At 40.6% G+C, this 17,884-nt stretch overlaps 1 protein-coding gene across 2 annotated transcripts in view; it reads right to left on the bottom strand.

Moving 5' to 3' along the window:
• Window positions 1-950: 950 nt before the first annotated feature.
• EHHADH (enoyl-CoA hydratase and 3-hydroxyacyl CoA dehydrogenase) overlaps window positions 951-17,884 on the bottom strand; it is an 84,244-nt gene continuing 67,310 nt past the window's right edge. For both annotated transcript variants that reach the window (XM_003894722.5, XM_017955612.3), the window contains one exon: window positions 951-3,774. In XM_003894722.5, the coding sequence (XP_003894771.3) occupies window positions 2,513-3,774 (1,262 nt within the window). In that variant the 3' untranslated portion in view covers window positions 951-2,512. The remainder of the gene's footprint in view (window positions 3,775-17,884) is intronic.

Raw genomic sequence — 17,884 nt, 5'->3', positions numbered from 1 at the left:
TTTTCCTCTTCCTGTTTTCTTTTCTTTTCTTTTTTTTTTTTTTCTTGAGACGGAGTCTTTTTCTGTCACCCAGGCTGGAATGTAGTGGCGAGATCTCGGCTCACTGCAACCTCCGCCTCCTGGGTTTAAGGGTTTCTCCTGCCTCAGCCTCCCGAGTAGCTGGGACTACAGGCACGCGCCCCCACTCCTGGCTAATTTTTGTATCTTTAGTAGAGACGGGGTTTCACCATGTTGGCTAGGCTGGTCTCAAACTCCTGACCCCAAGTGATCTGCCCACCTTGGCCTCCCAAAGTGCTGGGATTACAGGCATGAGCCACCGTGCTGGGCTGCTCTTCCCATTTTCTATTGGTCCTTAACCTTTATTGGGTCATGATACTTTTTTTTTTTGAGATGGAGTCTCACTCTGTTGCCCAGGCTGGGGTACAGCCGCGCAATCTCAGCTCACTGCAACCTCTGCCTCCTGAGTTCAAGCAATTATCCTGCCTCAGCCTCCCAAGTAGCTGGGACTACAGGCACGTGCCACCACACCTGGCTAATTTTGTGTATTTTTAGTAGAGATGGGGTTTCACCGTATTAGCCAGGATGGTCTCGATCTCCTGACCTCATGATCTGCCCGCCTCGGACTCCCAAAATGTTGGGATTACAGATGTGAGCCACTGTGTCCGGCCGGGTCATGATACTTTTTAGAATATGATATGGTACCTCTTCCAAGAAATGTACTCAGATACATATACACAAACTTTATCATAACATTTCAGGGGTTATTGACTGATAAAATCTATTCATAGATGCTCTAATTTCAAAACCTCAATCTAGAGGCTAGTGTAGGGTGAAAATAAGTTGCAAGAACTCAAAATTAATTCCAGGATTGAAGAAAAAGTGAGTGGGTTTTTTTAAAACATTAATTTGAAAACAAGTCACTTTGGAGACAAAATTACTACTTTCAGGAATCATTTTCATTGATGTCTTTAATTTCACAAACCAATTATATAAAATTAAGTAGTATATATTTCAAACGTAATAATTGTGCTCTGTACAATTCAAGGCACACTTGGATTTTTTGTTGGTTTTTTGTTTGCTCTTTAACAACTGAAAACTTATACTCTATTCATTCAAGATTTTTCCATCAGAACTTTCATTTTGTTTGGGTTCACAGGTGAAAATATTGTGAAAGTTCATTTCCACCACAATGAAGGATAACATCTTCAGCCCCATTTATTTACTAACAACTTTATTGAGATACAATTCACATACCATATAATTCACCCACTTAAAATATACAACTCAATCATTTTTAATATATTGTTATGTGACCATTACCACAATAAGTTTAGACCATTTTCATTTCCATAGAGAAATCCTGTACCTATTAGATGAATCCTGTACTCCCCATTCATCACCCCTAATTCTAGCCTTAGGCAACCACTAATGTACGGGAAGTATTTTTTATAGAGACAGGGTTTTGCTATGTTGCCCAGGCTGGTCTCAAATTTCTGACCTCAAACAATCCTCCTGCCTCAGCCTCCCAAAGTGCTGGGATTACAGGTGTGAGCCACTGTGCCTGGTCCTTTATTTCTTTTTATGGCTGAATAATAGTCCATTGTATGGATATACCAGATTTATCTATTCATTAGTTAATAGACATTTGGGTTTTATCCAACTTTTGGCTATTATGAATAATTCTGCTATAAATCTTTGTGTACAAGTTTTTGTATTGACCAGCCCTTAATTTTTAACTACACAACGCAAAAAGTAAAAAGAGAAGAACTCTTATAACAAAATTATACAAAATATGTTTTGCAACAATTTTAGATTTTTCAAGATTCAACCATTTCCATATGTAACATCACAGAGGCCTGTCATGACAGGAAAACTGGCGTCATTACTCTATCATAGAATTGGGAAATTCTAGAAGGTTAGATGTTCTCTAAGACCCTTCTTACACTAAGTTAACGACTTACTCCTTTCTATTATTTCTTCATAAACAGAAGAGGAAAGGCTTGCCATACTAATCTGAGTTCCCTGTAATGGTTTGAAGTACTCAGTTCCCTTAGCAATTTCCAACTGTGTTTTCCCTACGACTTTAATGTTTGTTGAGTGTATGTATGATTCATAAGATTTCTGATCAATACTATGTGTGTGACATTGAAAGGAGTCAAAATCAATGTATGACTTAGCTGCATTTATCATTTATTAATTGATGACACATTTTTCCAATGATCAAAACATCTGAGAATCTCAACTTATGCCTGAGCCTCTTTCATCAGCGATAATGATATTACATTCACACAAGTTCATGCATTGAATTTATCTGATAAGGACAGATTCAGAGGCATAGGAAGCACATTCCTAAAGATTTGACCATTAGAGTCGTCACACAGAAGACTCTACTGATTATTTCTTTTGCTTTGTATTTCAGAACAATCTTACTTTGGATTTTTCATTTAATTTCACTGAAATTCAGTGAGCATTACCTGATGCTAGCATGTGAGGCATAATCTGGAAGGCTGAATCACAACTTACTGCTAGGGGAGCCTGCCAAGCTTTGCCATTCTTTCAGGGGAGGGTTTCCCTGAGAAGCCAGTTTTTTTAGATAGTCACTGGGCTCCAGTTGGGGAATATCAGGGTTCTGCCTGTAATATTTCTGCAACTTCTCTAGAACTGTGGGCAACCCAACTGTGGAAGCATAGAACATGGGCCCGCCCTTGTGCCTTGGCCATCCATATCCATGTAAATAGACAACATCAATGTGCTCTGGGCTAGTAGCTATCCCTTCTCCCAAGATACGGAATGCTTCATTGATAAGTGAATATAAGCAGCGCTCAAGGATCTCATCCTGGCTAATGGTACGTGGTTCAATGTGATAGGTTTCTCTATACTGTGATAGGAATTTGGAAAGCCAGGGATCGGGTTTGTGAATCCTACCCAATGGCTTGTCATATTGATACCAACCCTTACCTGTCTTCTGGCCAAATCGTCCTAATTCACAGAGCATATCAGGAATTGGGCAGTATCTCCTATTGCCCCTTTTTCGGGCAGGAGTTCCTGGAGGCAATGTAGGTCCAGTAAGACCTTGCCCCTTTCTAGATTTCCAGCCCACATCCAACCCAGCAAGATCGGACACTCTAAAAGGTCCCATTTTAAAACCAAACTCTTCCAGCACCTGATCTACCTCCTCTGGTTTGCTGCCTTCTTCTAACAAGAAATATGTCTGATTGTAATAAGGATTCAACATTCGATTCCCCACAAATCCAAAACAGTTGCCTACAACGACTCCAATCTTTTTAATCTTTTTTGATAAGTTCATAACAGTGGCAATGGTAGTGGGGGAAGAGTATCGGCTGGGAATAACCTCTAACAACTTCATGACATGAGCTGGCGAAAAGAAGTGGGTGCCAATGACCAAGTGAGGACGATCAGTGGAAGAAGCAATCTCATCAACGTCCAGGGCTGAAGTATTAGTGCACAAAAATGCTTCTGGTTTGCACACGGCTGAGAGTTCAGCAAAGACCTGCTTCTTCAGGCTCATTTCCTCAAATACTGCTTCAATGACTAAATCCACACCACCAAGCTCCTTCATAGATGAAGTTAACTTGGGTTTTGGTCCTGACCAAGGGTGGCCACTCTGTTGCATTTTGGAGGCTTCTTTTTCCAAGACAGAGGTTATTATCTTGTTTGCAGTTGCTAGCTGGTTTTTGTCTGAATCTACAGCAATCACAGGAATTCTGGCCCTTGCAAAAGAAATGACAATGCCTCGGCCCATTGTTCCCAAGCCTGCAGATAAAAATTAAAGGAGAAAAAGAATGATTCAGTGGTATTGGGAACTGAGAAATTATTCACTGGATGGAAGGCTTATGTGACAATGTGGCATTTAAAGAGATTGATTCAAGAAACACAAATGGATTGAGTACTAATTAAGACTCTGCACTCTGTTAAGTGTTTCAGAGGATATAAAAATTAGTTGGATTCATACACACAAATAGAAGCTATACAAACTAATAAATGGGTCCAACAGGGTTGTAGGTATACAATTGATATACAAAAATCAAGCATATTTCTATATATTAGCAATCAACAACCTTAATATAAAATTAAAAGAAACAATTCTACTTACAATAGCACCAAAAAGAATAATACACAGGAAGAAATTTAACAAAGAATAGGAGGATCTGTACACTAAAAACTATAAAACATTGTTAATAGAAATTAAATAAGACCAAATAAATGGAAAAACACTAAATGTTTATGTATCAGACAACTTAATATTGTTAAGGTGGCAATATTACCCAAATTGATGTGAAGAACCAACACAATTCCTATAAAAACCCCAGCTGGTTTTTTGCAGGATCAATAAGCTGATCCTAAAATTCACACAGAAATGCAAGAAATCCAGAAGAGCCAAAACAATACTGTAAAAGAACAACGCTGGAGGATTCACTCTTCCCAACTTCAAACTGTACGACAAAACTATTCAAGGTTGGGTGAGGTGTAATGCCTGTAATCCCAGCACTTCGGGAGGCCAAGGTGAGAGGATCACTTGCAACCAGGAGTTTGAGACCAGCCCAGGCAACATAGTGAGACTCCAACTCCATAAAAAATTAAAAATTAGCCAGGAGGCCAGGTGCAGTGGCTCATCCCTGTAATCCCAGCACTTTGGGAGGCTGAGGCGGGCGGATTACCTGAGGTCAGGATTTCGAGACCAGCCTGACTAACATGGAGAAACCCCGTCTCTACTAAAAATACAAAATCAGCTGGGCATGGCAGTGCATGCCTGTAATCCCCACTACTCAGGAGGCTGAGGCAGGACAATCACTTGAACCCAGGAGGCAGAGGTTGCAGTGAGCCGAGATCGCACCATTGCACTCCAGCCTGGGCAACAAGAGCAAAACTCCATCTCAACAACAACAACAACAAAAATTAGCCAGGCATGATGGTGCGTGCCTACAGTTACAGCTATTTGGGAAGCTGAAGCAGGAGGATATCTTGAGCCCAAGAGTTTGAGGATTGCAGTGAGCTATGATCACACTACTGCACTCCAGCCTATGTGACAGAGTGAGACCCTGTCTCAAAAAAAAAAAAAAAAAAAAGCCTACAGTATATAAGACAGTGTGATCATAGCAGTGCTGATGGGACATGAGGACTGTCAGCAGAATACACCATGTTTCTAAAAAGTAAAACCCACTGAGCGAGGCCAATTAATTTTTAATAAGAAGAGCAAATTAAGAACATTCAATTTGAGAAAAGTATAGTCTTTCAACAAGGATGCTAATAACTGGATATCCACATGCAAAGACTTGAAGTTGAACTCACTCTCACACTATATGAAACTGAACTCAAAATGGACACACAGGCCCAATGTAAGGAGCTAAACTGAGAAATTCCTTTGAAGGAGCAAGATGGTCAACAGGAACAGTTCCAGTCTCCAACTCCCCAGGCCAGCCGAGCTGCACACAGAAGAAGACCGTGATTTTGCATTTTCGGGGCTGAGAGGTACTGTCTATCTCACTGGGGAGTGCCGATGATCGGTGCTGGTCAGTTGCTGCAGCCTGACCAGCGAGAAGGAAGCAGGGCTGGTGAATGGCCATCTTGGAAGCTAAGGGGAAGGGAATCCTTTCCAGCTTAGAATTCAGAGACACAACACCTGGAAAAATCGGGTAACTCCCACTCCCAATACTGCGCTTAAGCAAACAGGGCACCAGGAGACTATCCCACACCTGGGTCAGAGGTCCCACACCCACGGAGCTCTCTGGCTAAGCAGCAGCACAGCAGTTCAGACTCCACCGGGCAAGCAGCACAGGTTAGGGGAGGGGCGCCTGCCCATTGCTGAGGCTGGGTGGAACAAAGCTGCTGGGAAGTCTAACTGGGTGGAGCTCACAGCTCAAGGAAACCTGGCTCTGTCTCTTGCAGACTCCACCCCTGGGGGACAGGCACAGCCAGCAACAACAAACCAAAAGCAGCAGAAACTCTGTGACTAAACGGCCTTGGTCTACAGCTTTGAAGAGAGCAGTGGATCTCCCAACACGGAGGGGTTACTGGAGGATCTGAGAAGTGGGACAGGACTCTGCTCAAGTGGGTCCGGGACCCCCTGAGTAGCTCACTGGGAGACATCCCACCAGGGGGTCTGATATCTCACGTTCAGGGTGGGAGGCCACCTCCTGAGGGAAGCCCAAAGCAAGAATCAGACAGGTACACTCGCTGTCTAGAAGATTTCTAATTCTGCAGCCCTGCCAAGCTGATACTCCAGGAAAACAGGGTCTGAGGACCCAAGCAATTCCAACAGACTCCAGCTGAGGGTCCCGACTGTTAGAAGGAAAACTATCAAACAGGAAGGACACTCTAATATTCAACAAAACCCCATCAGTACATCACCATCATCAAAGACTTCAGAGGCAGATAAAACCTACAAAGATGGGGAAAAAGCAGGGTGAAAGCTGGAATTCAAAAAATAAGATGATCTCCCCCTGGCAAAGGAGCAGCTCATCAGCTTAGCAAACGGATCAAAGCTGGACGGAGAATGACTTTTGATCTAGACAGAGAGAAGAAGGCTTCAGTCCATCACTTTTCAGAGCTAAAGGAGGAATTACTTAATTGGAAGCTAAAGAAAAGAAAACTAAAATCTTGCAAAGGTAGAAGAAATTGGATGGCTAGAGTAATTAATGCAGAGAAGGGTCATAAACGAAATACAGAAAGAGATGGAAAAACTATGACACGAAAATACACGCGGACAAATGCACAAGCTTCAGTAAATCAATTCATCAACTGAAGAAAGAGTATCAAATGGATTGAGGAATCAAATGAATGAAATGAAGGAAGAGAACCAAAAGAACAAAGAAGAAAAGAAACGAACAAAGCCTGCAAGAAGTTAAGGGGATTATGTGAAAGACCAAATCATGCCTATCAGGCCTGGAAAGTGAGGGGGAAAATGGAACCAAGTTAAAACACTCAGGATATCATCCAGGGAACTTCCTGAATCAGTAGGGCAGGCCAACATTCAAACTACAGGAAATACAGAGAATGCCATGATTCTATAGAGTAACCCAAGACACACAGCACTGCCAGATTCACCACAAAGTTGAAAATGAAGGAAATCTATGCTTAGAGAGTGTCAAGTTACCCATGGGGTGTAGCCCATCAGACTTACATGCAGCAGATTTCTCAGCAGAAACTCTACAAGCCAGAAGAGTGGGGGCCAATATTCAACATTCTTAAAGAAAAGAATTTTAAACCCAGAATTTCATATCCAGCCAAACTAAGTTTCATAAGTGAAGGAGAAATAAATCCTTGCAGATAAGTATAAATGCTTAGAGATTTTGTCACCACTTGAAAGGCCTGCCCTTATGAGACCAGCGAAGTACTAACATGGAACAACCGTACCAGCCATTGCAAAACATGCCAAAATGGAAGACCATCGAGGCTAGGGAAGAAACTGCATCAACTAATCTATACTATAACCAGTTGAAGACAGTAATGGTAGGATCAGTTCACATAACAATCTTAACCCTAAATGTAAATGGACCAATGTCTGAATGAAAGACAGACTGGCAAACTGGATAAAGAGTCAAGACCTTCAGTCTGCTGTATTCAGGAGACTCATCTGCACATGGAGACACATAGCTCAAATAAAGGATGGATAGATGTACTACAAATGGAGGAACAAAAAAAAGTAGGTTAACCTAGTCTTGATAAAACAGACTTTTAACCACCAAAGATCAAAGAGACAAAGAAGGCTGATACATAATGGTAAAGGACTAAAATTCAACAGGAAGAGAGCTAACTATCCTAAATATATGCAATCAATACATAGAGCACACCAGATTCAGTAAAGTAAGTCCTTAGAAACTTATTAAAAGAGACTTTAGACCTATACAATAATAATGGGAGACTTCAACACTCCACTGCCAACATTAGACAGATCAACGTAGAAAGTTAACAAGGATATCCAGGAATGAACTCATCTCTGCAAGACCTAATAGACATCGAACTCACCCTAAATCAACAGACATACATTCTTCAGCACCAATATCAAGATTTCACCCAAAATTGGACCACGCACTAAAGCGCAAAAGCACTCTCAGCAAAATGTACAAGAACAGAAATTATAACAAACTGTCTCTCTCAGACCACAGAAAAAGTAATCAAATCAGAACTCATGTAGGACTAAGAAACCCAACTCAAAACTGCTCAACCATACGGAAACTGAACAACCCTGCTCCTGAATGGACTACTGGGTACATAACGAAATGAAGGGTATAGCTAGTATGTTCTTGAAAACCAATGAGAACAAAAGATACAACATACTAGAATCTCTGGGACACATTTTAAAGCGCAGTGTGTAGAGGGAAATTTATACACTAAATGCAACATGTGAGAAAGTGCAGGAAAGATCTAAAATCGGACAATCAACATCACAATTAAAAGAACTAGAGAAGCAAGAGCAAACACATTCGAAAAGCTAGCAGAAGTGTAAGAAATGAATCAAGACAGAGCAGAACTGAAGGGAGAGGAGGACACATAGAAACCTCCAAAAATCGAATGGAACCAGGATAGTTTTGAAAAGATCAACAAAATCTGATAGAGACCAAGCAAGACTACTAAACAGTGCTATATAGGTAAATCAAATTGAAGTGCAATTAAAAACAGATAAAGGACATCACCACACCGCACAGAAATACAAACTACCACTGTAGAGAATACTTTACAAACACTTCTGGACGCGAATAAACTGGAAAATCTAGGAAGAAATGGATAATTTCCTTGATAATTACACTCTTCAAGATCAAACCAGGAAGAAGTTGAATCCCCTGAAAGTCAGGACTAAATAGCAGGCTCTTGAAATTGAGGCACAATTACTAGCCTACCAACCAAAAAAAAGTCCAGGACCAGATGGATTCACAGCCACTCCTACCAGAGGTATGAAGGAGGAGTTGGTACCATTCCTTCTTGAACTATTCCAATCATTAGAAAAGAGGGAATCCTCCAACCCTATTTTACAGAGGCCAACATCATCCTCTGATACCAAGCCTGGCAGAGACACAACAAAAAAAGAGAATTTGTGACCAATATCCTCGATGAACACGATGCAAAATCCTCAATAAAATACTGGCAAACCGATTCAGCAAACACATCAAAAGCTTATCCCAGGCTCGGCTGCGGGTCAAGCCTGTAACCAGCACTGGGAGGTCGAGGCGGTGGATCACGCAGGTCAGGAGATCTAGACCATCCGGGCTAACATGCGGAAACCCCGCCTCTACTAAAATACAAAAAACTAGCCGGACGGTGGCGGCGCTCGTAGTCCCAGCTACCGAGGCTGAGGTGAGGAGAACAAGCGGAACTGGGAGGCGGAGTTTGCAGTGAGCCGATCACGCCACTGCACTCCAGCCTGGGTGACAGCGCCAGACCCGCCTCAAAAAAAAAGGCCATCCACCATGATCAAGTGGGCTTCATCCCTCGATGCAAGGCTGGTTCAACATTCGCGAAATCAATAAACATAATCCAGCATATAACAGAAATCCAAAGACAAGAACCAGTTACGATTATTCAATAGATGAAAAGGGCTGGACAAAATTCACAACAGCCCTTCATGCTAAAACGCCAATACCTGTATGACATGAACGCATCTCAAAAATAATAAGAGCTATTTATGACAAACCCACAGCCAATATCATATTGAATGGGTAAAATTGAAAATTCTTTGAAAATCAAGAAGATAGGATGTTCTCTCTCACCACCCTATCTAACATAGTGTTGGAAGTTCTGGCTGTGGGCAATCAGGGTAAAGAGAAAGAAATAGTGTATTCGAAAAGTTAGAAAAAGAAGAAGTCAAATTGTCCCTTTGCAGATGACATAGATTGGCGCATTTAGAAACCCCATTGTCTCAGCCCAAAATTCCTTCTTAAGCTGATAAGCAATCTCAGCAAAGTCTCAGATACAAAAATGAATGCAAAAATCACAAGCATTCTATAACGAAGTAACAGTCAAACAGAGAGCCAAATCAGAATGAATCATTCCATAAATTTGCTTCAAAGAGAATAAAATACCCAGGGAATCCAACTTGCCAGGCATGTAAAAGGACCTCTTCTGGCGGAGAACTACAAACCACTGCTCAGTGAAATAAAAAGAGGACACAAACAAATGGGAAGAACATACCATGCTCTCATGGATAGAAGAATCAATATCGTGAAAATGGCCATACTGCCCAAGGTTAGCTGAGAGATTCAATGCATCCCGACATCATACCAATGAGTTTTCCACAGGAATTGGAAAAACTGCTTAAAGTTCATTATATGGAACCAAAAGAGCCCGATTCCCAAGCATACAACTCAAGTCAAAAGAATTAAAGCTGAGGCATCACGCTACCTGAGGACTTCAAACTATACTCAAGGCTACAGTAACTCGAAACAGCAGATGGTAATCGGTACCAAAACAGAGATATAGACCAATGGAACAGAAAACAGAGTCCTCAGAAATAATACCACACATCTAACAGCCATCTGATCTTGACAAAACCTGAGAGGAAACAAGAAATGGGGAAAGGATTCCCTATTTAATAAAATTGGTGTTGGGAAATTACGAAGTAGGAAAGCTGAACTGGATCCTTTTCCTTACCCTTATAATTAATTCAAGAGGATTAGAGACTTAAATGTTAGACCTGTAATACCGCTAAAATCTAGAGGAAAACCTAGGTAGTAAATTATTCAGACATAGGCATGGGCAAAGACTTCATGTCTAAAAACACCAAAAGCAACAGCAACAAAAGCCAAATGCTGACAAATGGGATCTTAATTAACTAAAGAGTCATGCACAGCAAAAGAAACTACCATCAGAGTGAACAGCAACCTGGCTGGTGAATGGGGAGTACCCTTGCAATCTACTATCTGACAAAGGCTAATATCCAGAACCCAATAAGAACTCAAACAAATTTGAAGGAAAAACAAACAACCCCATCAAAAGTGGGCAAAGGATATGAACAGACATTTCTAAAAGAAAGACATTCATACAAGTCAACAGATTAATACGAAAAAAATGCTCATCATCACTGGCCACTGTAGAGAAATGCAAATCAAAACCACAATGAGATACCATCTCACACCAAAGAATGACATCATTAAAGTCAGGAAACAACAGATGCTGGAGAGGATGTGGGAGAAATAGGAACACTTTTTGGTTAATTGTTGGTGGGATTGTAAACTAGTTCAACCATTATGGAAAAGAGGGTATCTTCATGATCTAGAACTAGATGTACCATATGACCCAGTCGTTCCATTGGCTGGGTATATACCCAAAGGATTATAAATTATGCTGCCATAAAGACACATGCAATAATGCATAAGCTTATTGCAGTTTTATTCCAAGGAAGAGTAAAAGACTTGGAATCAAACTCCAAAATGTCCATCAAGACAGATTGGGATTAAGAAAAATGTGGCACACATACACCATGGAATAGCCATGTGAGCCATAAAAGGATGAGCTTGTGTCCTTGAGGAGGATGCAGCTGGAAACCCATCATTCAAGCAACCATCACAGAAATAGAAACCAACACCGCAGATGTCTTCACCATAGGTGGGAACTGAACAATGAGATCACTCTGACCCAGGAAGGGGAACACCACACACCGGGCCTATCATGGGGAGGGGGAGGGGAGGGAGGGATTAAAATTGGGAGTTATACTCTGATGTAAAGACGAGTTGATGGTGGCACAGCAACATGGCACAAGTATACATATGTAACAAACCCACGCTATGCACATGTACCCCACAACTTAAAGTATAATAATAAATAAATTTTAAATTAAAAAAAAATAATAAAAAAATAAAAAATAAAAATAAATAAAAATAAAAAATAAAACTATAAAATTCTTAGAGGCAGATCTTAGGGAGCAGCCTGATGATGATAGCATCTGAAGATCTGAATTAGTAATGGTTTCAGATATGACAATTCCAAAAGCACAAGCAACACATAGGCAATAATCACATGAAAAAATGTTCAACATCAATAGTCATTAAGAGAATGCAAATCAAAACCACAGTGAGATAATGCTTCAAACCCACTAGGATTGCAATAATGAAAAAGGCAGACAATAACAAATTTTGGTGAGGATCTGGGGAAATTAGAACACTGATACATTGCTGGCAAATTTTTTAAATGGTACAGTTGCTGTGAAAAAGAGTTTAGCAGTTACTCAAAATGTTAAACATGGAGTTACTATATGATCCAGCAGTTCCACTGATATCTAAATCTCCAAGAGAACTGAAAATATATGTCCACATAAAGCTTGTACATGAATGTTCATTAGCAGCATTATTCAAAATAGCCAAATGCAGCCATAAAAAAGAATAAAATCACACATTTGCAACAACACAGATGCAGCTGGAGGACATTATCCTAAGCAAATTAACAGAGAAACAGAAAACCAAATACTGCATGCTCTCACTTATAAGTGTGAGCTAAACACTGGGTACACATGACCCCAAAGATGGGAACAATAAACAATGGGAATTTCAAAAGGGGGAGTGAGGGAAGACAGAAGGGTTGAAAACCTACCTATCGGGTACTATGTCCACTACTTGAGTGAACATTAGAAGCCCAAACCTTGGCATCATGCAATATATACACCCATGTAAGAAACCTGTACATGTACCCCCTGAATCTAAAATAAAAGTAAAAAAAAAAATTTCAGAAACCCTGAGCTAAGGCTGGATCCAGAAAATTGTGTCTATTACATGTACACAGAATGTATACACATCTTTCTTATCTCCTCCCCAAAAGAAATAGATCAATGGCTATCAGTACTTATTAATTAAACTGGGGGTCATTATAAGTTCAACAGAATCAACTGTCTTCCACAGAAATGGAATCTTTCAAAATCTGAGATACAATGAGACATTTTAAAATGAAATCTATTAATTTAGTATAGCTCTCCTGCTTTGTGATTTTCCTGTATCAATGTCACTTGGCATTTTTTTAAGCTTTAAAATATTTTCCTGTAATTTTTGCATTTATACAATAAAAATAAATTTCATCTTCTCACATTAAAAAAATTAGCCAAAAAATAAAAGCAATTTGAAAGTCCATCAACTGGTGAATGGATACACAAAATGGAGAATATTATTCAGCCATAAAAAGGAATAAAATACGAGGCAGGCAGATCACCTGAGGTCAGGATTTCAAGACCAGCCTGACCAACATGGTGAACCCCATCTCTACTAAAAATACAAAAATTAGCTGGACGTGGTGGTGCACACCTGTAATCCCAGCTTCTTGGAAGGCTGAGGCAGGAGAATCGCTTGAACCTGGGAGGCGGAGGTTGCAGTGAGCTGAGATCACACCATTGCACTCCAGCCTGGGCAACAAGAGCAAAATTCTGTCTCAAAAAAAAAAAAACAAAAAACAAAAGAATAAAATAATGATACATGCTATAACATGAATGAATCTTGAAAGCGTTATGCTAAGTTAAAGAAGCCGGGGCCGAGCGCGGTGGCTCATGCCTGCAATCCCAGCACTTTAGGAGGCCAAGGCACAAGGATCATTTGAGCTCAGGAGTTCAAGACCAGCCTGGCCAACATGGCAAAACCCTGTCTCTACCAGAAATGCAACAAATTAGCCAGGTGTAGTGGCATATGCCTATTGTCCCAGCTCCTCAGGAGGCTGAGGTGGGAGGATTGCTTGGGCTCAGGAGGCAGTGGTTGCAGTGAGTTGAGATTGTGCCACTGCACTCCAGCCTGGGTGACAGAGTGAGACGTCATCTTGGGGAAAAAAAAAAAAAAGCCAAACACAAAAGGCTACATATTGTACATATTGTATGGTTCCATTTATATGAAATGTCCAGAATAGGCAAATCCATAGAGACAGAAAGTAGATTCATGGTTGCCAAGGGCTGGAGGGAAGGGTGATGGAGAGTGACTATTGATGGGTAGAGGATTTCTTTGGGGAGTGATGAGAATGTTCTAAAATTGATGTGACAATGGTTGCATAAACTCTATTAATATCTAACAACCATTGAATTGTATTCTTTTCTGGTGATACTCTTACTATGCATTTTCTTATTTTTAAAAATTGTGGCAAAATACACATACGATTTACCATCATAACCATTTTTAAGTGCACAGTTCAGTGGCATTAAATACATTCACAATGTGTACAACCATCATCAGAACTCTTCAAATTGCAAAGCTGAAACTCTGTACCTATTAAATGATAACTCCCTATTTTCCCTCTCCCCAGCCCTGGCCAACCATTCTATTTTCTGTATCTGTGAATCTGACTACTCCAGGTACCTCATATAAGTGGAATTATGCAGTATTTGATCTTTTATGCTTGACTTATTTCACTTAGCAGTATGTCCTCATGGTTCACCCATGCTGTAACATGTGTCACAATTTTCTTCCTTTTTAAGGCTGGATAATATTCCATTGTATGCATATACCAAATTTCATTTACCCATTCATTCTTCAATGGTTGCTTGTACTGTTGGGCTATTGTGAATGATGCTGTTATGAACATGAGTGTATAAATATCTATTTGAGTCCCTGCTTTCAATTCTTTTTTTGTTTGTTTGTTTCAGATGGAGCCTCTCTCTGTCACCCAGGCTAGAGTGCAGTGGTGTGATCTCAGATCACGGCAACCTCCACCTCCTGGATTCAAGCAATTCTCCTGCCTCAGCCTCCCAAGTAGCAGGGATTACAGGTATGCACCACCACATCCAGCTAATTTTTGTATTCTTAGTAGAGATGGGGTTTCACCATGTTGGTCAGGCTGGTCCCGAATTCCTGACCTCAAGTGATCCACCTGCCTTGGCCTCCCAAATTGCTGGGATTAGAGGCGTGAGCCACTGTGCCCAGGCTCTGCTTTCATTTCTTTGGGGTAAACATCCAGAAGTGGAATTGCTAGATCATATGGCCCTTTTTACCTTTTAGAAGAACTGTCATGCTGTTGTCCATAACAGCTGTACCATTTTATTATTTATTTATTTATTTATTTTTTGAGATGGAGTCCTGCTCTGTCACCCAGACTGGAGTGCAGTGGTGTGATCTCAGCTCACTGCCACCTCCGCCTCCTGAGTTCAAGCGATTCTCATGCCTCAGCCTCCGAAGTAGCTGGGATTACAGGCACCTGCCACCATGCCTGGCTAATTGTTTTTTGTATTTTTACTGGAGACAGGGTTTCATCATATTGGCCAGGCTCGTCTCGAATTCCTGACCTCAGGTGATCCACCCACGTCGGCCCCACAAAGTGCTGGGATTACAGGTGTGAGCTACTGTGCCCAGTCGCAGCTGTACCATTCTACATTAAATCGCTTTAAAAGGGTGATTTTTGGCCTGGCGCAGTGGTTCATGCCTGTAATCCCACCACTTTGAGAAGCTGAGGCAGATGGATCACTTGAGGCCAGGAGTTTGAGACCAGACTGGCCAACATGGCGAAACCCCATCTCTACTAAAAATACAAAAATTAGCCGGGCATAATGGCACATGCCTATAGTCCCAGCTACTCAGGAGACTGAGGTACAAAGAATCACTTGAAACTGGAAGGTGGAGATTGCAGTGAGCTGAGATTGTGCCACTGCACTCCAGCCTGGGCAACACAGCAAGAACCTGTCTTCAAAAAAAAATTAAAATAAATAAATACCTACATAAATAAAAGAGTGAATTTTATATATGAGTTACATTTCAATTAAACTGTTATTTAAAAAAAAAAAAAAACATGAGGAGCATCAACCTTCAGGGAGCTTCTGATCTAGCAGTGGAAAGAGGAGTTCACAAATATCTATTCCATATGGTAAAGTAAATGATGTGAAAAGTTCAAATTTCTTTGATTCAAAGGGAAAAAACTATATTCAGTTGGATGAATCAAGAAAAGCTTCAAGGCAAAGACATTTGAAATGGACCTTAAAGGCAGATTAGACTGTAATAGGTAAAATTCAGGATGTTGAACCATCCAGGTCGAGGAAGGGAGAAACATAGGGAGAAATATTTTAAGCAAAGGCAAGAAAAAAATGGAAAATGAAGAAAAATTATTTGATGAAAAATATGTTATTGTTTGTTTCCAACACTAATTCATTTTCCTCCTGGCACACAGAAGACTGTACTTTCTAGATTCCTGGCATCCTGTTAGGGCCTGTAACTGTGATCAATGAAATATTATGGTGGTGATTGGGGGCAATGTGGGTTCTCAGACTGGCTCCTAAAATCTCCCACAAGACCCTCCATAGATACGCGGATGTAGAGAATGCAGAGAATGACTCCAAGGCCTTGAGGAAGGCCTAAAGTAGGTGATGGGGTAAACTGTGGCCTATAGGTCAAACCCTGCCCACTGCTGATTTTTACACTGCCTGCAGACAAAAACACGTTTTTACATTTTTAAATAAAAAACTTAAAAAGCACCGTTTTGTGACACATGAAAAATTTTTTCACATTCAAAATTCAGTGTCCATAAATAAAATTTTATTGGAATACCAGGCTAATTTGTTTCCATATTGTCTATGGCTGGGTTTTTGTTTTGTTTTGTATTTTGTTTTAGAGATAGGGTCTTGCTCTGTTGCCCAGGATGGAGTACAGTGGTGGCATCATGGCTTACTGCAGCCTCTATGTCCTGGGTTCAAGTGATCTTCCTGCCTCGACCTCCCTAGTGGCTGCAACTGAGGCCTGTGCCACCACGCCCGGCTCTATGGCTGTTTTAGTGCACAATGGTAGACTTGGGTAGTTGCAACAGAGACTGTATGGCCCACAAAGCTTAAAATATTTACCATCTGGAACTTTACAGAAAAATCTTGCTGACCCTTATCATGGAGAATGGCAGAGCCACTAGTGGGAAAAAACCCTGGTCCTAGAATGACCTTATGGAATAAGCATTAAATAAATACTTATTGTGTTAAGCTACTGAGATCGCTGGGTTACCTGTTACAGCAGCAGATGATCTGTTGCCTAACCAGTCCACTGTGGATAAAAAAGCTTTGTGAAAGCCACTTATATATTACTCCTCTATACTTTGTATTTACTAGCATGGAGGATTGGTTTTGAAGATAGGATGTATCAGTCATCAGAAATCACTGATTTAGTCTATCCAGAACATATTTATTTAATTTCCAAGTGTATTAAATTACTCAATACTATATAATAAATATATTAAATTATTAAGGACACAGTTTTCCAAATTTATTAACCCCCTGCACTTCTCCTAAGAACAAGCAGGCTGAATAACTCTCACTTGTATAGCAACTTATATCCTAAACTTTAGCTTTGATAAACTTTTTCTACATTAAAAGATAGAATGTGGGGTTCAAAACTCTGCTAGTTTTGAACCTAGCTCCTAGCTATTAGTTTCAAGCTTCATATAGTTCTCTAATTTTGCCTCACAGATGCATATAGACAGGGACAAGGAGTCCTGCTCCCCTGCCAAATTACTGCATTTGACTGCCATGGAATTGAATTTGATCAGGAACCTCTTCTACTCAGAGAAGTAAATACCAAATAAGGATGTTTTAAATGCTAGTTTTGCAGTTTCTTATCAACTACATTCCCCTGTCCTGACAGGCCTGGGAGCCCACGTGTGGTGTGAGAATGTGAACTTGCAGGGTTACCAATTGGAACTGCATCTCCTGCGGGGCTGAGAAGCCTGGGCCTGGGCTCATGGAAACAACAAACAACTGGGATCATCAGGGTGAGGATTTTGTGGGGAGCACAATGGAAGGGCAATCAATCACAGAGTTTGGAGACTTTGGCCTGAGAGTGGATGAAATGATAACTCCTAAAATTAAAGCTGAATAAGAAGAAAATAAAGATAAGGGGAGCTGATCAAGTAATGGATGTAGTTGAAATAACCCATTAAGAAAGATATAAGGAAAGATATGAGGTATTGGTAGTGTGTGGGGTTTCAGATTTTAGAAGTAGAG

Source organism: Papio anubis, chromosome 2 (genome assembly GCF_008728515.1).
Source record: "Papio anubis isolate 15944 chromosome 2, Panubis1.0, whole genome shotgun sequence".
In the NCBI taxonomy this organism is placed as follows: Eukaryota; Metazoa; Chordata; class Mammalia; order Primates; family Cercopithecidae; genus Papio; species Papio anubis.
Note: the sequence above shows the minus strand (reverse complement) of the source record. Positions and strands in the feature narration are given on the sequence as shown.